The sequence below is a fragment of the Sturnira hondurensis genome, unplaced genomic scaffold (genome assembly GCF_014824575.4).
Source record: "Sturnira hondurensis isolate 20B ecotype Veracruz unplaced genomic scaffold, ASM1482457v3 Scaffold0014854, whole genome shotgun sequence".
Classification (NCBI taxonomy): Eukaryota; Metazoa; Chordata; class Mammalia; order Chiroptera; family Phyllostomidae; genus Sturnira; species Sturnira hondurensis.
Genome location: NW_028087485.1, coordinates 4333441 through 4355661, shown reverse-complemented (window position 1 = coordinate 4355661; position 22221 = coordinate 4333441). Strand labels below are relative to the sequence as shown.

Sequence of the window (22221 nt, the reverse complement as noted above, 5' to 3'; positions counted from 1 at the left end):
AGACTATAGTTCTGTATCTGTATATTGTGTACTCCTCCCCGAAAATTTGATTTCCTTCTATTTATATGTTTGACCCCCTTCATCTGCTCTGTCTTCCTGCACCCACTTCTCCTCCAGAAGCCACCTTTCATTGTCTGTGTCTATGAGTTTTCTCTTTGTGGTGTTTGTTACTTTTTGTTTTATATTCCATAGACAAATGAAATCATAAAATTTATTTCTTTTTCTATTTGACTTATTTAGCATGATACTGTCAAGATCCATTCATGTTGTCATAAATGGCAGTGTTTCATTTTTTGTGGCTTAGTAGTATTCCATTGTGTGTATATACATACACACACACCTGGTAATTGTTTCTTTTCTGAAGTGCCTAAGATGATAGCCACTCAGATGTGAGTATGTGAAACACAGGTTGATTCTTCTTCTTATTTTTAGTTATTTATTTGTATTACAACTGTAAAGCTACTTTTGCCTACCCCTGTATTTGAAAAGGTATTAAAATAGTGGAAATATGTTTAACTGAATACTTCAGTACTTTAAGGGACAGTTTAAAGCACTTAGTTAGTATACTTCTAAGTCTTTTATCTTCTGGGTGAGTTTGGTGGTTCACCTTAATTGTAGAATAATGAAAAGCAGTATGTTACAAGTAGATGTTTAATGTTTTCTATAAGTACTTCATCTAATTTGTCTGAGCTCTGGTCCTTCTCCTCCTTCTTCTTAATCTTTTGATTTTTTCTCTTTACATTCCCTGCTTTGTTCATCCTGTCTCTTTCACTGTTACTACTCTGCTGTACTCTAGTTTTGTATTTTCTATAGTTACAATCATCAGAGATTCACATGTGGGTTTGAATCCTAACCACAATTCATTTTAGGTATGTAACTTTTCTATAAAACATCTTCCTTCTATAAAATGAGTATAAACATCTTCATTATAGAGCTTTGTGAGGATTATAGAACCATGTATGTAAAGTGCCTAGGGTGGAACCTGATACCTAGTTAAGGTAACAACTGTGATGGTAATGATAAAAAGATATAGTAGTACTCTTGTGGTAGTTTACTTGTGATGATACTGCAAACTCACCCTCCTAACTCTTTCCTAGTCTAAAATCTGTAAGATATCATTTTATTTTTCTTGCATCTATTTTGTTGAAAAGCTCTTTAATTTTTTGTTAAAAGTGTCACTTTATTATTTATGCCAAATTACTACCCTTTTGACTGACTTATGGCAGTATTTTCTTAGCTGCTTCACTTTGTATACTTTCACTTTTTTCTAATATGTTCTGCACTGTTTTGCTATACTAATCTCCCCATTAGGTCAGTAGGTCAGTAGGTTAGTAATGCTCACACACTGGTATATCATATTCCCCTGCTATGATACCAAATCTGAATTCTGACCATTTGAATGTAAAATGATCAGCAATTATTCTGATATTATAAGCAGGGGTGAGATCATAAAGGATCTTAAATTACAAGGTAATGCGTTTACACTTTATTTTGACCCAGTGGGAATACGTTCAAATAGTTTTCAGTGGGGGCATGTTTTAGAAAATTAGTCTCCATGCAGTTTGGAGAATTGTGTGAGGAACAAGAGAATGGAGAGTTGTTATGAGATTAATGAAATAATTTGACTCTACTTAATGTTCTGAATGTTTTTTGATTGCCATGAGATTTGTTCCTAAATTTTATGTTTTGTCAAAAATTATAAAGATTTTTCCCTGACCACTGTGCCTCAGTTGGTTGAGTATTATCCTGCAAAGTGGAAAGATCACTAATCGGACACATGCCTAGATCAGGGCACATGCCTCGGTTGCAGGTTCAGTTTCCGGTAGGGGTACATATAGTTGCTTTGGAGAGGCAACCAATTGATGTTTCTCTCTCATATCAATGTTTATTTCCCTCTCTCCCTTCCTTCTCATCTCTCTCTAAAAACAATAATAAATGAGAATGTTTATTTATTAACATATAATAAACATTTTGACACGTTTATGCATTTTAAAGGCTTACTTAAAAAAATTAGTTTCAGGAAAAAACTTCCAACCAAGATGGAGGCATAGGTAGATTACACTTTGCTTCCTCACATGACTAAAAGAAGGACAACAAATTTAAAAACAAAAATAACCAGAACTACCAGAAAATTGAACTATATAAAAGTCTGACAACCAAGGAATTAAAGAAGAAACATTCATCGAGGCTGGTAGGAGGGGTGGAGATGGGTAGCCAGGGTGGAGAGGACACAAGGCAATGTGATGGACCAGGTGGGCAGGCTGGCAGCTGGCAGACTGGTGGTCCCACATTCACATGTGGATACGCTGGGAGGAACACCTGGGGAGCAAGACTGCACAACCCAGGGTTCCAGCGTGGGGAAACTAAAGCCTCAAAACCTCTGGTTATAAAAACCTGTGGGCATTGAGACAGTGGGTGAAACTCCCGGTATCACAGGAGATTCTGTTGGAGGGTCCCACAGGGTCCTAGAAAGTACACAAACTGACACACCTGGGAATCAGCACCAAAAGGGTCCCATTTGCTTGTAGATAATGGAAGAAGTGACTGAAAGTGAGGTGAGAGAGGAGCAAGCAGCATTGTTTCCTCTCTGACCTGTCCCCCACACAGTGAAGTGGATTGCCCTGCCCTGATGAAATACCTAAGGCTCTGTCCCTTAAAACATAACAGATGTGCCAAGACAAAGAAGTATGGCCCAAATGGAAGAACATATCAAAACTCCAGAAAAAGAACTAAGCAACAAGGAAATAGCCAACTTATCAGGTTTGGAGTTCAAAACACTGGTAATCAGGATGTTCACAGAAATGATTGAGTACTGATGCAAAGTAGAGGAAGAAGTGAAGGTTATACAGAGTGAAATGAAAATATACAGGGAACCAACAGTGAAAGGAAGGAAACTGGGACTCAAATCAACGATTTAGAACAAAAGGAAGAAATAAACAACTGAAACAGAAAGAAGAAACAATAAAAAAAAATGAGTGGCTTAGGAACCTCCCGGACAACTTTAAATGTTCCAACATCCAAATCAGGAGTGCCAGAAGGAGAAGAGAAAGAGCAAGAAATTGGAAACTTACTTGAAAAAATAATGAAAAGTTCCCTAATTTGGTGAAGGAAATGGACTTCCAGGAAGCTTAGACAGTCCCAAAGAAATTGGACCTAAGGAGGAATACACCAAGACACATCATAATATCATCAAGCCCTTATTAAATGAAATGTTAAAGAGACTTGTCTGAGAAAAAGAACATCAAAACTATGAACAGTGAAATAGCAGTCACAACTATCAGCAACTGAAGTTAAAACAAAAACTAAGCAAACAACTAGAACAGGAACAGAATCACAGAAATGGAGATCACATGGAGGGTTAGTGGGGAGGGAGGTGGGGAAAATGGCAGAAAAGGTTCAGGGATTAAGAAGTGTAACTGGGCTCTGGCTGGTGTAGCTCAGTGGATTGAGTGTGGGCCTGCGACCCAGAGGATCTCGATTCGATTCGATTCCCAGTCGGGGCACATGCCTTGGTTGCAGGCCAGTTCTCAGCAGGGGACATACAAGAGGCAACCATACATTGATATTTCTCTCCCTCTGTCCTTCCCTTCCCCTCTTAAACTTTAAAGAAAAAAAGAAGTGTAATTGGTAGGTTCAACATAGATGGGGAAGTTAAGAATAGTATAAGAAATGGAGAAGTCAAAGGATTTATATGTATGACCCCTGGGCATGAACTAAGGCAGAAGGAATGCTGGAGGGAGGTGGATACAGGGCAGAAGGGTAAAGGGAAAAAAGAAAATGGGACAGTTGTAGTAGCATAGTCAATAAATGCACTTAAAAATTAGTTTCAACATACTAAAACATGTTGAGGCCCAGATACATAGACTTACATATCTTGATTACATTTAGGAATATTTAACACCATCTGAGGAATTAAACTCAGATATAAGCTAGCCTAAATGAAAAAAAAACAACAAAACTCAGGCTCAGGGATAACTAATTTAGTTGTTTTCTGACTTATTGTGATACAGAGTTTTTCAGAGCAAAGCTGAGTATTTTTGTCATTTGATCTGCACAGACAGTTGATTTTGATGGTATGAGGGATACTCTACTAGGTGCTGAGGATAAAAAGTACAGGTTGTCTTTTGGGGGTTATTTTGAAAAGCAGGACTGCGATGTAAAAAGACATGGAGATTTTGGTGATAAGGTTAATGAGCAGTATATGAGCATTAGTTTTATTGTGGATAGAATTGTTAGGATAGATTCTTGACCTATATCCTCAAGGACTTTGGTAACTAAAAGAGCAGTGAGGGTGACATTTTAAACAGGTGACTGGGAACCAGATATGTTGCTGTCTGTCAAGGGATAATGTACAGATCTTAGGCTGGGAGATTTTCATAGGATGTTTTAAATTTGGAGAGATGAGTTAGGACTTTGAGATGACGACTTTTAGAGCAAGCTTATTTTTGAGAGCAATGAACAGTTCAGCTAAATATTCATGTGATCACTTACTTGCCAGATTATTAGTATTTCCTAACTATCTGTAATTACTCATGAGATATTTTCAGATTATTTAGATATCTTCAGCCTTAGTTTCTTTATCTGTATAAATGAAGTAATAAGTAGTTTTCACACTGTGGGTACATGAAAAAGTACCAACACAGTACCTGATAAATATTAGGCATTCTGCGCATATTAGGCTATTTCCCTTCTCTTAAGATTTCTAGTCTTGTATCTCCAATTGCTTAGCTCTCTTAGCTTATAAAGTCTAAAGGTTTTATATTTGGTGTTAATGTTAAGATAGATTGTGTGATCTAAATACATGAGATAATATGCTTTCAGTAAACTTTGTTCACTAAAATTCAGCGCTGACTCAGTGGATTGAGTGCCAGTCTGCAAACCGAAAGGTTTGATACCACTCAGGGCACGTGCCTGGGTTGTGGGCCAGGTCCCCAGTTGGGGGCAAAACTGATCGATGTCTCTCTTGCACATCGGTGTTTTTCTCCCTCTCTTCCTCCCTCCCTCTCTCTCTAAAAATAAATAAATAAAATCTTTAAAAAAATTCAGTGCCTTAGTTTACTTTCCATGATAATGTGAAAAGTAATCCTGTTTAGTTGTCATTTATTACACTGAACCATATTAAATTGCCAATATGTGACCATTGCTGAAATACAAAAATGGTAATTTCATGTGATTCAACCTAATATAACTTAATGACTATAATCTACTGGTATGACAGTAGATTGTTAAAATACTTAGAATTTTCTTTCTTTATTTTTCTCTTTAAGATCCTGATAACTTAAGTGACTCTCTCTTTTCTGGTGATGAAGAAAATGCCGGGACTGAAGATATAAAGAATGAGATAAATGGAAATTGGATTTCAGCATCCGCCATTCATGAAGCTAGAATTAATGCTAAGGCAAAAAGGCGACTGCGGAAAAACTCATCCCGGGACTCTGGCAGGGGTGATTCCGTCAGTGACAATGGAAGTGAGGCCATTAGGAGTGGAGTAACTGTACCAACTAGTCCAAAGGGCAGGTTGCTGGATAGGCGATCCAGATCTGGGAAAGGACGTGGACTACCAAAGAAAGGTGGGTGTATACCACATCTGAAGATACCGGTGGAAAAAAATATTGTCAGTTCTTGTACAACAATTGCCTTGTACAAATGAGAGAAATTTAAACGATGATAATGTATGATTTTGTGGTCTGTGTGTATTTTTTACATAGTACTAAACCGAGGGTCATCCGTTTTTTAAGTTGAGCCTTTTTTTCTTGCGTCAGTAGATTTAGTGTGGCTGAGCAGAACTTAATTATTTCCAACAAAATACAGTCATACCTCAGTACTTGTCAACTTGAGAGCTCGTCAGACCCTGTACTTGTCGTGTTTTGATGAGAAAAGTGTTTCAGCACTCAGTGCTTGCTCACCACTCAGCGCGCCTCTCTCTCTCTCTCTCTCTCTCTCTCTCTCTCTCTCTCTTGATGAAACAGATCCATGCCTCAGTCCTGTGGTAGCTTGCGAGCAGTTCAGTACTCGTGGGTTTTGGCATTTACCATGATTTCTGGAACAAATTAATTATGAGTACTGAGGTACCACTGTACACACTGACGTTTTTCACAGTTATGAATTGTGCATGTACTCTCTAACTTTGCCTGAAAGAAATAGGGTCAGGAATTCATACCTATTCTCTAATGAGTCAGTTTATGTCCGTTGTGAAGAATACACGACATGTATAAATTTGGTAATACTTTGCTCAGAATTTTAGTGATTTCGTAGATTTGGTTCTGGGTTTTCTTAGCTCTGTTTATCTTGTTGTACTGAAGTGGAACCATTTCACTGCTTCGTCTCCAGTGCTTGGAGCAGAGACTTGTAATGTAGGTAGTTAAGTATTTGTTGAATGAGGGGTCTGTCAGCTTTTGTCTATGGTAGGATTTTGATACAATATGATGATTTCACAAGCTTGTGAATGGTGGGAGCTTCAATTTGTAGCTTAGGATTCCTGCAGAACTTTTTTGTCATATGTCCAAAATTGTTACTCTTGTTGATGGGTCTCCAGACATTGGATTGCAGTAGAACCCAGTTCTCAGATTCTCTTTTGCTGTAGTGACAAGGATTATACTGTGGATATAAAATAAAAACCACCCCTAAATATTGGTGATACTGTAAACTTTAAAAAAATACAATGTTTTGAGACTTATGAAAACATTAAGTTTATCTAGAAAAGCAATTTTGAAAGTTGCATTTGTTAAACTTCTGGCCAGCTTGTATATAGAAATAGAAACAGTTGGTGCTATTAATGCATAAGTAGCAATTGTAATATTTTAACATTACTAGTTACAAAGTATAACTTAGTATAATCTAAAGAACATATTACTTTAAAGTATTCCATGGTGGTCACCCTGCTTCTTTGTTAAATAATTTCTACTGAGTTTTCTGTGCCACATTTTATTGGCCCAACATATTTTTGTTTAAGAAATGCCAAATAAAATTTAGAGCTAAACTGGAATATCACCTTCTTTAAGGTCTCTGTTACAGCTATTTTTCTGATCTTTATTTTGTTTTGTTTTTGCTTTTATTTTAAAGAAGCTGCCTTTTTAGTTTAACTTTATAAGCTATTTCAACTTGATGTTTTGAAGTAGGCTGTAAAATATCTAATTGTTACTGGAAAGGTGGTGATCTGAATAAATAAAGGTTTAGAGCGTAACTCTCAACTGGAAAAAAACTAAAAAATTAAAATAGTGTTTTAGCTGTTATTTTAATTAATATCTGAACAACTAGAAATACTTCAAATTTTCATTAAAATTAAAATTTATGAACTATGAACTTTGTCTCTTTCTCAATTCAACACTTTCCAGGTGGTGCAGGAGGCAAAGGTGTTTGGGGCACACCTGGGCAGGTATATGATGTGGAGGAGGTGGATGTGAGAGATCCTAACTATGATGACGACCAGGTATCTGTTTCTGCTTTTTCAGTATACATTTAAATATTTATAAACTCTTTTGGTCTCAGGTTTGTTGTTTATTCATGATGTTTGTCAAATCATATGCTCCATATTTATAATTGATAATTGTCAAATCATATATGTGATTATATATACTAATGTGTGATGTATACATATGACTTATGACTATATATGTCTATAATACACATACATTAGTATGTTCTTGTAAGATATACACAGTTCCTTAAGAATTTTGGTTATTTTTAGATTAGGAAAACAAGATAACTGATAGTAATATTACATGATTTTCACTTGGTTTCTAAAGTGAGTCAAAAGTAGATCTTGGTGAATTTACTTAGGATTATCAAGATGAGTATTTTTCAAGAAATTCTTTTAAGTTAATGTAATTTCTATGGTAATGAGAATTTAGACTATTTTGAGTATAATAAAAGACTTACAGATATTAAGCTTTTAAATATTGCTGTTTAGCATGGTCAATTTGGTAATTTTGAAACGTGGATCTTTTTCTAGGGACAGTGCTGATAATATACATTTTTAATAGATTTTTCTGTTGACTTTACATATATTAATCTTTTTACTGGAAAATGTTTTATACAATAGTAGAATAGTATAATGAACCTGCTTTCACTCATCTTCCAGCTTTTTACCAACTTTAATAATTAATTCATGGCCAAACTTTTTTCATCCTGTACTTCATTTACTCTTCCTGTTGTGCCTGTTCCTCCTCCTCACCCCCCACTCCTCACAGCTCTGGGTAAGGTACTATGTGTACGAGATAAGACGTGGTGATTAAAATTTTAGACAGGAAATTACCAGGGTATATATGTTAAATTGTTTTTATTGTGCATTGTTTATGTACTTAGCTGTTTTAAGTAATAGTTGGATAAGGAAATATTTCTAAGACAACATGAAAAAATACATTTTCAAACCAGTAGGATTCACGTACTATAGAAAGTTTGCTCAATGTTCTAGTTTTAATACATAATCTTTTACGTTTATGTTGTTAGATGGAAGCCAAGTCACAAGTTGCATATAAATATTTCAGGGATTTTTGCATAGGAAAAGGAGATACTTTTTGAAATTTCAGTGTAATAGTGCTTTTTCTTAGAGAATTTTTGTGTCAACTACAACATAAATTTTTGTTAAAGGGACTTTTATTGTAAACTAATCATGAAGGCTTTGGTTCCTGCTTCATTTTTTTTAAAGTGAAGTTTAAAAGAAAATACTAGATATGATAAGAAACCATCTTAAAGCTTTGTGGTAAGAAAAGAATTGGTTTTGTGGGAGGTACAGAGTTAACAGAGGATAAGGGAGTGTTGGAAGCAGATCATATTTTCTGTGGTTAGTGGTTCTAATCTGTATATTTGTTTATTATGTTTAGATTTTATAAAAAGAACCATGACATTCTATTTTTATATGTGATCAAAGCATGTAGCAAGTCTCTTCTCCCAGAATTGGGATTACTAACCAGTTGGAATATAAAATTATAAAACCATTTGAGTTTATTTGAATATTTACCTATTAATTTATAACTCTTTCTCCCCCTTTCCTTCCCAGGAGAACTGTGTTTATGAAACTGTAGTTTTGCCTTTGGATGAAGCAGCATTTGAGAAGACTTTAACACCAATCATACAGGAATATTTTGAGCATGGAGATACTAATGAAGTTGCAGTAGGTTTAAAGTTGCAATTATAATTTATTTCATATAGGAGAGAAAGCACTACTAAAAGCAAAACATCATACCTAGAATGATCTTGGATCACTGAATAAGTTTAAGAATTTTCTTTTTTGTCATGGTAGGGTAGCTGATGTAGTTAGAGCATTGTCTCCATATACAAAGGTTGTGGGTTCCATCTCTGCTCAGGGTACAGATAAACAAGAAGCAGCCAGTAGCCCTGACTGGTATAGCTCAGTGGATTGGTGCTGTCTTGCAAAGTGAAAGGTCACTGGTAACAGTGACTAGTCAGGGTAACAGGGCATATACCTGGATTGTGGGCCAGGTCCCCGGATGGAGGTGCATGGTGTTTCTCTCTCATAGTGATGTTTTTATCCCTGTCTTTTTCCCTCCTTTCCCCTCTCTCTAAAAATAAGTAAATAAAATCTTAAAAAAAGAAGCAACCAATGAATGTATAAATAAGTGGAACAACAAATCAATATTTTTCTCTCTCCTCTCTCACCTGCCCCTTCTACACTCTCTCTAAAAACAAGTTTAAAAAAGTGTTCTTTTTATAAATGAATTTCTAACCAAGAAATGGAGTAAAATGTCATGAATTTAGGTGATTTTTTACCTTCTTGGGATCTGATGAGGGCTAAGTGCCATTTCTTTCCCTGAAAAATAACACTTTTTATAATTTTTAAAATAATTTTTTATAATTGATAGTGTACACTATCAATTATATTATAATATAGTTTTAATGATTTCAAGGCATTTATGGATCTGTTGATGTTTCTTCAGGGATCTTTAGTTAAAAGTGCCTGACTTAAAAGTTCCAGTTTCTTGACATTCACTTCAGTGCTTAGGGTTTGGATAAAAATTATCATTGTACTCTATCCAAAAAAAAGAGTACACAGATAAAGACTTGAAAAAGAATGTATACAGAAACCAAAAGAACAAATGTGATAATTGGTTATGGGAACATTTATTGTGTTACGAATTTATCATGAAGTAAATCTAAAAGGCTAAAATAAAATTATTGGTCTAGGTACTAGGATTGCTGACTTAAAGCTATAAAATTGCAACTATTAAAAGACTTAGATTCTTTTGAGTCAGACTGGGCTTTCTTGGTTTGTTTGATACCATGAAGTTTGATACCTTTGGATTTGTAGGGTTTGAATATGAAACATATTTGTTTAGTGCATTCTATGTGGAGAAATTTATAATAGGCGATTCCTGTTCTTTTGAAGCTCAGTGAAGTGAGGGAAATGATATATGAACATTAAAATATAATGTGAACCATTCTATTGTAGAAGAAAACTAAGTCCTGTGAAGGCAGGGACTGGTGGAAACAACTTAACCTACCTCGCCTGGGATGAATAGTGTGACGTGTTTTTATTAACTGAGTACTACTATGAGCAGAGTGGTATGGAATCATAAAGTGGAGAGTAGTAGAAGAGATGATTCTGAGCCACCTAAGGATGGTTAGAGTTTGCCAGGGTAAGATGTTGAAGAGGGTTTTTAGGAAGGAGGAGTATTGTGTTCAAAGGCAATGATTTAGCTGTTCAGGCGCAGCCCAGAAAGATGAAATGGAGTTGGAGTTTCTGAGACAATTAACAAGGAAACCAGTTAAGTGCTTGTGAAAATAGTACTGACACCCTCTTAGCAGTATACTATGATTTAAATATTCCGAGAAAACTTTTACGTAAAAAGGAAGGCACTCTATGTAACTAAGTTAGAATTTAGCCTCTAGGGTCAAAATGACTATTTCCAACTTGGCCACTCAAGCTGTATGCTCTTGGGAAATAATTTTTCTGTGCTTTGTGTATGAGCATGGTGATAATACGTCCCCTCAAAGGGTTGTTTGAATATAATATTTAAAAAGGGGTTGTTATGATGCCTGATGCATTATAAGTAGTCGGTGAGTATTAGCTGTGGGAAATTTTAACTTGATTCCAACATTTAAAATAATAACTTAAATGCAATGGCTTAAGATCTTGTTTTAAACTTTACATGACAATATAAATTTTTGTGCAAGAAGAAAGTTTTGAAGAAAAGTAGAGTATAAACAGTTTATGAGGTAAAATGAACTTCTCCATAAAGGCTTATAAAGTAATATTTTTAGAAATAACATTAATAGATTGTAAGAGAGGATTAGTTAACTCCTAACACCAAACTTAGTAATATTATGTGATTTAATAAACAATTTTAGGTGTATAATTCATATTTCTTGTGTTCAGTGATATTCAGAGAGTTAAAGTTTGACAAAGTGGGTCAATATGTAATTTATTTATTTATTTAAAAGATTTTATTTAGTTATCTTTAGAGAGGAAGGGAAGAAGAGAGGGAGAGAATATCAATGTATGGTTGCCTGTCTTGTGTCCCCTGCTGGGAACTGGCCTGCAACCCAGGCATGTGCCCTGACTGGGGACCGAACCGTAATCCTTTGGTTCGTAGGCCCACGCTCAGTCCACTGAGCTACACTAGCCAGGGCTCAATACGTAATTTATATAGAGAGTAAGATATTTATCCTATCCCTCAAAATAAGGCTGCTTTTCTGGTTATTTCCAGATGGGGAGAGGTAAGGATATATAAAAATCTTGATTTTTTTCAAAAATAAAATGCCCTTTTTTTTGAATAGGAACTACTAAGAGATTTAAATCTTGGTGAAATGAAAAGTGGAGTACCAGTGTTGGCGGTATCCTTGGCATTGGAAGGAAAGGCTAGTCATAGAGAAATGACATCTAAGCTCCTTTCTGACCTTTGTGGAACAGTAATGAGCACAAACGATGTAGAAAAATCATTTGATAAATTGTTGAAAGATCTACCTGAATTAGCATTGGATACTCCTAGAGCACCGCAGGTATGTGTGATTTTCCTTGTTCATTCTTTCCCCTACTACCCTTGCAATTATAGAAATAATACATGCTCCTAGAAAATTGTAGTAGATGAAAGAGGAAAATATGACCCGTATTTCCAACCACACAAAAATGGCCTTTTAATATTTTAGTGTATTTTCCGTGAGCTGGTTTTCCCCCCTGAGTTTTCATCACACTATAATTTTATATCCTACTTTCCTCCTGATGTCCTGTGTAGTTTTTAAGTCATACTTTTTTTTGCTGTCTGTAAATTCTCTACAATTATATGTAGTTAAACAGTTTTATCATCTGGGGTTTTACAAAATGTAGATTATTATTGAGGATTGAATTTTCTTAACTAATGCTTATTATGAGAGTAATCATAAGTAAGACTTCCCTTTTGTAGCATTATGGGGAAATAGAAAATTCATAGTTTATGCTTCTGTTCTCAAAGGCTTATACTTTTATCTATTATTAGATTTAATATATGCTGACATTATGACTTTTTGGTTTGAGATAAAAAATATATGAAATTGTTGCTGTTTACCTGACAAAGTCTTAAATCAAGGTAGGAGCACTTTAACATTAATTGAGGGGAAAAAAGTATAGGTAGGTTAATTCCTTAAATGCTGTTTCTGTTATATTTTCCTATGACAGGCAGTAGTTAGTGTAAGTTACTGAGCTGTGTTTCAAACATGGACTTCTTTTTTATACCAATACCCATTCTTAAATGATTATATAAGTTCATATCTATTATAGAATTTCTGAAAAATAAAGAAAAACCTGAACCACAGATATCCAACCTTTTGGTATCTCTGGGCCACACTGGAACAAGAGTTGTCTTGGGCCACACATTAAATACATTGTGACACGTAATCACAAAAAAATCTCAAAATGTTTTAAGTAAATTTATGATTTGGTGTTGGGCCACACTCACCGCCATCCTGGGATGCATGTGGCCTGTGGCCCCTAGGTTGGACACTCATGAAACAAAGAAAAAAGGCCAGCAAAAATAATCGCTGTTTACATTTTAGTGTTAAATCTTCCATTCTACTTTCTGTGGGTATAAATGTATGGTTTTTATATAGCCTTATATTTTTCAATAAAAAGTTGAATCATACTGAATCTGCTGTTTGTAAACTTGATTTTCCTTATACTATAAAATGTACATTATTTTCCTGTGGTCAGATAGTATACCATCCATATATATATATGTAGCATTTACCACACCTTTTATCATTGGGCATTGGGCGCTAAAGTTTCCAGTTTTTATAAGAAATAATGCTATGAATATACTTCCAGATAAATATTTCTGTTCTGTACTTTTCACCATAAGATAATTCCTTTAATTAAAACCTAGTCCTATATATTTTTTCCAGAAGAGAGGTTTCTCTTGACTTTAAGTCATGGACTTTCCTGTAAGTGGTTTTGATCACATACTATTTGAGACATTGTGCATGATTTTGGGGATTTGGTAGTGAGCAAAACAGATGTGGGCTCACCCCGCATTGCTCTTAACTTGAAGGGTAAGATGTGGGAGTATGTGCCGAACATAATTAGTAGGTGCTGGATAGATGCATTTTGAAAATTCCAATCTGTTTTAGGTATTGACTAGTTGGTTGAACTCAACCAGTCATCATCCTGTATTTAGAAATTGTATCCTATAAAGGTTTATTTTAGATTTTTTTATATAGCTCTTTTTTTTCTTCTTATAGTTGGTGGGCCAATTTATTGCTAGAGCTGTTGGAGATGGAATTTTATGTAATACCTATATTGATAGTTACAAAGGAACTGTAGATTGTGTACAGGCCAGGTAAGTAAATTAACTTTCTTACTTAGAATTTCAAAAGAGGGGAAAGTTTTACAGGATTCTATTGAAATGATACATGAATTAATCAGACTTGTCATTTGTATTCTCCACTGTTAAACAAAATTGAGAAATTGTCGGCCTGATAAAACAGAACAAACAGTACTGTAATGCAGAAGTTCTGGGTTGTAGCTAAATCATTACCTGTTTCAGGTCAAGCCATTCATCTCTGGGCCTTAGTTCCCTTGTTTGTAAAATTAAAGGGTTGGACTTAGAGTGTTCTTTAGTGTTCCCTCTATCTGGAAACTTAGGTTTGCTCTTAGCCATGTCTTAGGTATTTTTAGGTGTAGATGTTAATTTTCTAGTACTACTGTAGGTTATATAGAATGGTCACTCTGGTGGGAAGGCATGGATCTAAGTAAAAGTTTTACATGAAATGTTCCTTTTCATTGTAGATCACTTATTTTGTAATGCCATTATATTTCTGTTGACTAAGAAATGGAAATAGTAGGGTATTAGAATATTAATATGAGAAACAACTTTTAATTTTGCTCCCAACTTTTTTTTTTTTTTTTTACTTTTTGGTTGTTGTATTCAGAGTTTTCTGGAGAACAATCATGTTTCTTCTTTTTTTTTAAATTAATTAAATTTGTTTAAATTTAATTCTTATTCAAGTACAGTTTTCTGTTTTATATTCCCTGCCCTGCCCCAGTGCTCCCCACCTCCCTCCCATTTCTGCCCCCGACCTTAATTATTGTCCATGTGTCCTTTATAATTATTCATGTGAGTCCCTCCCCTTTTCCTCTATGGTTCTCTCCCCTCTCCTCTCTCAACTTTTTATTTTGAAAAATAATTTTTTGAAAGACTTTTGAAATTTATGGGTTTATTTTTTAACTTTATCCATGATTTGGTCAACCTGACGTGTGCCCAAAAGTAAAAATTAAAACAATTAATTAATACTTCACTTATTTATTTATTTTTGTAGAGCTGCTCTGAACAAGGCTACTGTGCTCCTGAGTATGTCTAAAGGTGGAAAGCGTAAAGATAGTGTGTGGGGCTCTGGAGGTGGACAGAAGTCTGTTAATCACCTTGTTAAAGAGGTAGCTATTGGTTATTATCTTTAACTTAGTTTATATGTATTCCTCTAGAGAAATAAACTGTGCCCTCTAGCTGGTATTTTTGTGGACAAAATTTAAGTCATTCTTACAGCTTGCAAATGGAAAATTGGATAATCTTTGTATATTAGCTTTCATACCCTGTTGCTGTAAATTCTATAGTAATTATATAATTGTTATTAAATTTGTATGGTTTCCCTGACTTGAAAATGAGACTGCATTAAAAGGGATTTTGTGATTAAGAAAGCTATGTATGAACCTCAAAAGAATGCAATGAAGTCTTTTTCTTGTATTGGTGTTTAAATTTTTTCAAATATTCTTGAAATAAGACTTTTTATTTTGTAATTATCCAGTATTATCCATTTTTATATGAGTTTGAAATTGGGTAGTCTCAGATGATAAATTGTGAACACTAGAGTAGATCAGAGAGAGAGATTTTTGTAAGGAGGTTCACTACTTTTATGCACGCTTTGAAAGAAAAAGTAATTAATTTACTACATTAAAATGCCAAGCTTGTTCACTGGATTATTTTTTTCCTGGCAGTAAAATGGTATTCTGTGTCAAGAAATCAAAAACAAAATTTTAAGAACCAGAAATAACATTTAATCTTATTTGCAGATTTTTTAAAAAAAATGTATTTTTATTTTATTTTATTTATTTATCTTTAGAGGGGAAGGGGAGAGGGAGAGAGACATCAATGTATGGTTGGTTGCCTTTCGTGCGTCCCCTGCTGGGAGTTGGGCTGCAGGGAACTGGCCTGCAACCCAGGCATGTGCCCTGACTGGGAATTGAACCGCGATCCTCTGGTTCGCAGGCCTATGCTCAATCCACTGAGCTATGCCAGCCAGAGCTTATTTGAAGATTTTTTACAAAATTTTTAGATCATGTGCTTCTGATTTTAGAGTGTAATCTTTACATGTGGCTATAGTTTTGCTACTTAATAAATTTCTTAATGATATGCATATCTTATTTGTGTGTTAAGGAACTTAAAATCTAGTTAAGAGCATTGACCATTTTTGCTTTCATGTGTGTTAAGGTGAGTTGGTGTTTAATATCATGATTGTAATATCTTTTTTTAATTAAAAATTTATTAGAACAATTGTATAAAAATAATCAAGACACCAGGGTAGTTGGGCAATAAATTGAAATAAAGGGCACCTAGGTTATAAAGGAAGTAAAATTATCTCTAGTCCCAACTGATATGATCTATATAAGGAAAACCAAAAAAATCCACACATACACACACACACACACACACACACACACATACATACATAAACAACAAAAGCAAAAAGCCAAACTGTTAGCTAATAAACAAATTCAACAAAGTAGCAGGATATAAGATCAATATGCAAAATCCAATTTGACTTCCGCAAGTAACAATAAATGATCTGAAATGAAATTAAGAAAAACAATTATATTTACAATAGCATAAAAAAGGTGAAAATAGAAATAAACTTATCAAAAGAAGTGCACAGTCTTACACACTGACACTGCAAAAACATTGTTAAAAAAATTAAATAAGACCTAGAAAAAAAAAGAAAGATATCCCATGCTTATGGATTAGAAGACTTAATAATAAGATGGTCCCCAAATTTGGATGGTTTGACTTAATGATTTTTTTGCTTTATGATGGTGTGAAAGCTGTACACATTAGTAGAATCTGTACTTTGAATTTTGATCTTTTCCTGGGCTAGCACTGTATGCAGTATGATACTTCCTTGTGATGCCGGGCAGCGGAAGCAAGATGATTTTGCCTAATGTGTAGGCTCATGTAAGTTGTTCTGAGCACATTTAAGGTAGGCTAGGTATAGTTAAATGCATTCTTGACTTAATGATATTTTCAGTTTATGAGGAGTTTATTGGGATACAACCCCACTGTGAGTCAAGAAATATCTGTACTCTCCAAAATCAGCATTTTGAGAAACTCCCAGAAACTCCTCATCCCAGGATGAGTCGGACAAAGAGGACTTTTAGAAATGTTTACATGTATTCATAATTTGTCATTCTCAAAAATGTATGGAAGCAGATGGAAAATATTTTAAAACTTTCTTTTAATCCTCACCTGAGGTTATGTTTATTGATTTGAGAGAGACAGAGAAACATGAGTTGGTTGGTTGCCTCCTGCACATGCACTGACCGGGGATCAAGCCCGCAACCTAGGTTGTGCGCCCGGACCGGGGAATCAAACCTGCAGCCTTCTTTTGGTGCATGGGATGGTGCTCCAACCAACTTAGCCAACTGGCTAGAACCAATATGTAAATACTTTTTAAATAACAAAGTTTAAAAACTGATTAATAAAATTTAAATAACTATTAATTATAGAGTGAAAATTAAATACAACATGCTTTAAATATTTACTTTTCTAAAGCATGATAGGAATTATCAGGCTGTATTCTGTTAATCAAATTTTATTTTACCTTTTATGAAGTACCTTATAGAAATGTGAGATATGAAGTAGAAAACACATGAAATTAAGCCAGCACTGAACATCAGCTAGGTGTAAAGGTGATTTTAATAGAACATGTGTAGTAGGGGAGAACACTCCTAGTTGACCATTCTCATGCTGAAAAACTTTTCCCTCTTTGGGTCTACAGATGTTTTTAAACATCTAGATAGATGTTTAGATGTATATAGATTTGAATAGTCAAGACAAGTCTTGCCTATTTATATATGAGGTCTGTCCAGAGGTATCATACCAGCTATGTACTATGAAAAATAGAGACGTTATTGAAGAAGATACAAGAAACATCATACATAGGACAATGATGCCTCAGTTGTCTTCAAAGTAGGCACGTTGGGGCCTCACACAGTTCTCTTAGTTGCCAGTAGATACTCTGTTGTATTTTCCTGGATCTCATCAATTCTCTGAAATCTCTTCCCTTTCAAAGGTGATTTTAGTTTTGGGAAAAGGCAGAAGTTGCAGGGTGCCAAATCTGGGCTGTAAGGGGGCTGAATCACCTGGGTGGTTTGATGTTTCACCAAAAAGCTTTGCAGGAGACATGATGCAGGAGTGGACACAGTTGGGATGAATCTGCTAACCACCACTTGTCCATGGCTTCGACCTTCTAAATCATGTGAAGTTTCTGTGGAAGAATATTCACCCTTAACGCAAAATCTGATCATTGGCTCTCCTCGCTTATTTTGCATATGATGGTCACACAATACACCTGCTCACTCAGTGGCATCTATCGTTCCTACTGACTAGTACAGTGAAGTTGTCATTGTTTACACATGTGCATTCCAGTTCACTCTCCTTGGCTGCCAGGTTACATTCATGTTGTATAAACCATTCTTGTTCATTAACAATGGCAGGACTTTTTCTGGACAGACCTTGTATAACTGGAAGCTGAATTACTGATGAACGTTTTAGATAATGGGTTTCAAGTCCTTAGTTGCAGAGAAAAGTTTATGGAAGTCTTTATCCTGTTTAGTGAAGTCCTGATGCCTCGTTTTTTAGATTCCAGTGCAATTTAAGGTCATCTTGCTGGAAGTGAGAGTTGGTGCCACTTTGAAAGTTCATTTTGAGACTTTAAGTTAGTGCCCTCTAGTGGTACTAAAAATCCCTTGTTTTACAGGGAGCATTGAAGAATTAGGGTTTCAACTTCAGGCCATGCAAATCTGAAGTTACTCAAAAATCCCAGTTTATTAAAACACACTGAAACACTTCATTTTCTTTGTAATTATGAACAATTTGGGGGGATTACTTTTAAAATTGGGGATGTACTTTTTTATGAAAAATTCTGTTATAGTGTCGTCAAATTTTTGTTATTAATAGCTATTTGTAACCTATTTAATCACGTATTGTAATATATTGAGATGAGAGTAAGTAAATTCTTTAGGCTAAGCATAATTTTTAAAAAATTAGAAATCTAAAACATCTTAATTTTTCAATTTAATAGATTGATATGCTGCTGAAAGAGTATTTACTTTCTGGAGATATATCTGAAGCTGAACATTGCCTTAAGGAACTGGAAGTACCTCATTTTCACCATGAGCTTGTATATGAAGTAAGACTACTTTGACGTTCCAAAGAGAATAATTGTGTTCCTTTATGCATTACAGTTACTTAATGCTTCTTTAATAACATACCTTTTTTCTTTTTAAAAATTAACATTAATGGAGAAAGTTATTTTTAAATTTTATGATTATAGTTATGTATTAGAAAGGATTTGATACATTTTAGGAGCAGTTTCTTGAATGAATTAATAACCAAAAATACATTCATTCATTCAATTTTTAGGCCATTATAATGGTTTTGGAGTCAACTGGAGAAAGTACATTCAAGATGATTTTGGATTTATTAAAATCCCTTTGGAAATCTTCTACCATTACTGTAGACCAAATGAAAAGAGTAAGTGTAACATTATTTTGAACAATTTTAAGGCCTCTACCTTAATTACATAATTGAATAAAGATTATGAATTGTTAATGAAATTTTTCTTTAGATAGGTTTAGTAGTAGTATGTCTATAGTTTTTGTTTTTTTAATGGCAGTGTTTATGTTTGAATCTTTTTTTTTTCATTTTATTTATTTATCTTTAGAAAGGAAGGGAATGAGCGAGGGAGAGAAACATCAATGTATGGTTGCCTCCTGTGCATCCCCTGCTGGGAACTGGCCCCTGCTGGGAACTGGCCTGCAACCCAGGCATGTGCCCTGACAGGGAATCGAACCGTGATCTTTTGGTTTGTAGGCCCATGCTCAATCCACCAAGCTACACCAGCCAGGGCTATGTTTGAATCTCTTGCGGTCATTTCTTAGAGAGTATTAGCTTTTTAAACCTGTATTTTATTTTACGTTTTATTTTAATTTTTACTTTTTAAATGTTAACTTATATTTTTAAAAATGTGATTGTGTTCTTCAAGTGTTCTGTTTCTAAGATATGGTAATTTGTATCTAGAGAGAAACATGAACATTTAACAAACTACTTTTAAAGTATGTAATTTATTCCTATTTAGAATTGTATGCATTACTATTAAAATGTTGGTGAGGTTCTTTTTATTTTTGAAAAGTACAGTAAATGTACAGGGGTGGGCAAAAGCATAGACTTACATTTTGAGTTTGTGAAAGTTTATTCTTGTACTACTCATTAATATTTATTTGTATTACAACTGTAAACCTACTTTTGCCATCCTCTGTTATATAGAGAGGTTAGCTGGGGAAGAAATTCGTCCAGTATCTGATGTCTGCCTGAAGATCTGTTGAGAGAACAGTTTTAAGTAAAACTCCATAAAAAAATGTTCCTATTATCTGTACTTTTCAAGGTTCAGATCTGATTTCAGTCTTACTACAACATTTAGCCTTAAATATAGCTTGATGACAGTAATAAGTTATGTATTTCATATAGGCTAATAATTCTGTATATAATTTCATTGTTTTAGGGTTATGAGAGAATTTATAATGAAATTCCGGACATTAATCTGGATGTCCCATATTCATACTCTGTGCTTGAGAGATTTGTAGAAGAATGTTTTCAGGCTGGAATAATTTCCAAACAACTCAGAGATCTTTGTCCTTCAAGGTACTTTATTACTTTCTCAACCTAAAATGCCAGCTGAGGTGATTGGGAAGGCTAAGTGAATTTCCTGTCATTCCAGTTCTGTCAGAAAAATAATGCTATCTTTTCTGGAGCCACTCAAGAGTGAAAATCATCTATTTTGTGTTTATGGAGAAAAAAGGGCGAAGTTTATTTTGTCCCCTGTGAGTCCAAACAGAACTACCTCATAAAATCACTGGAAGGAACCAATTTTGTGGAGCAGTTCTGTGTACCAGGTTCTGTTCTAAGTAGTTTAAATATTATTTCCACATAGACATTTTCATCAATAAGATGAGAAAATGGAGGCTTAGGACGTTATAATGTACTTTTTCTAAGGTTACACATGTTAGAGGCCAAGGATGAATCCAGACTTTTTCTGGCTTCCAAGATAGATCATTCCTCCACTCTGTGTTGCTTCCCTTTGCTCCATCATAGAATGCACAGTTGGGGCTAACTGGGTCTTAGTTTACTGTAGAGTGTGTATGAGATTCTTTGGAGGTAACATATTGGGTTGGCCAAAAAGTCTGTATGGTTTTTTTCCAAAAATAAAAGACAGTTTTTTCATTTTCCCCAGTAAGTTTATTGACTTGGATATTTAGAGTATGTTGGCTGTCTCCTGCATGGAATAATATTGTTTGTTCTCGGTATCTCGATTTGACGCTGCCAACTTCAACTGGTCTTCCCCGGCAGTGGAGTGGAGCATGGTCCAACAAGAAATGTCCAGCATGAAACTTCTCCATACACTGCACAAAACTTTTTTTGCATTTCAGTTGTGTTTTTTTACCTTTCTTAAAATAATAAAAGTATAATATGCCAAAATGTTGCGTATTTTCTCCCATCTTCATTATTAAAATGGCTACACAAAAATTCGCAAATTTTTACAAGTTGCTTTTTTTTAAATGCACCCTGATATGACAACTGTCACAAATACAGTCTAATGAAATTGTTTCAAATGATGTTAAAGACAACTAAGCACTACATGTTGTGAAAGAAACTCAACAAACTTTGGTCAACCCAATATTTGTGCTACTAGGATCTGACTCTTTAGTAATAGCTAATTTTCTTAATGTCAGTCTATTTTTTTGTACATTTAAGTTTTTTTACAATTTTTATCAGAGAATTTCTAAACTTCACCTATTTTAAGGGTATTGTGAGTGTTAAATGTCAGAAAAATATTTCCTGGTAGAGTCCTTCGTTCTAGAAAGTAGGAGCCATTAAGAGAGAAGGAAAAGATAACAGTGAAAGGTAGCTTTCACTGTTTATAGCTTTGATAAACATGTTTGAAAATATAGAACTCTGCTTCACAATGGCACCCTTTATGTACCGATGCGCCAAGTGGTGTACATCAGTAAAACTGTCTACTTAGGCAAGACTTGCTGCTTTGTTCCCCAGCTGGTCTCCTAACATTACAGTCTACACCTTTATGTTCATGAAAATATAGCTGGTTTCCACTTGGTATGAAAAGGGGTCAATACTTTGGCACTGGCTTTTTAAGTTTCAGTCTCTGTTCAAAGGTCTAACTGATTATTTCTATTGTGGTGTTACTTTGAAGTATCATTTCAAGAGATACCTAAACTTTTAATGTATCCCATACCATAGAACTTTGAATTTTTAGCCTCTCTCTTGCTTATTTAGGTGAAGTGCCCATTTGTGGTCTCAAATGCCTTTGCATGTTGGTGTAGGGTCAGAGAATAAGGGCTAATTCTGCCCAAGCCGTTTTCTACTTCCTGCTTCAGGCAGCTGGTCAACTCTTTCTCCTGGGCTGTTGCTGCTCCCATAGTTAGAATGTGGTTACAGTGCAGAGCGAGGC

General features: G+C 34.8%; 1 protein-coding gene across 2 annotated transcripts in view; it reads left to right on the top strand.

Moving 5' to 3' along the window:
* Positions 1–22221, top strand: part of PDCD4 (programmed cell death 4) — a 28780-nt gene that overhangs the window by 5249 nt on the left and 1310 nt on the right. For both annotated transcript variants that reach the window (XM_037063953.1, XM_037063952.1), the window contains exons 4-12: positions 5268–5570; positions 7335–7429; positions 8999–9112; positions 11737–11958; positions 13669–13766; positions 14746–14860; positions 18778–18885; positions 19119–19229; positions 20257–20396. In XM_037063953.1, the coding sequence (XP_036919848.1) occupies positions 5268–5570; positions 7335–7429; positions 8999–9112; positions 11737–11958; positions 13669–13766; positions 14746–14860; positions 18778–18885; positions 19119–19229; positions 20257–20396 (1306 nt within the window). The remainder of the gene's footprint in view (positions 1–5267; positions 5571–7334; positions 7430–8998; positions 9113–11736; positions 11959–13668; positions 13767–14745; positions 14861–18777; positions 18886–19118; positions 19230–20256; positions 20397–22221) is intronic.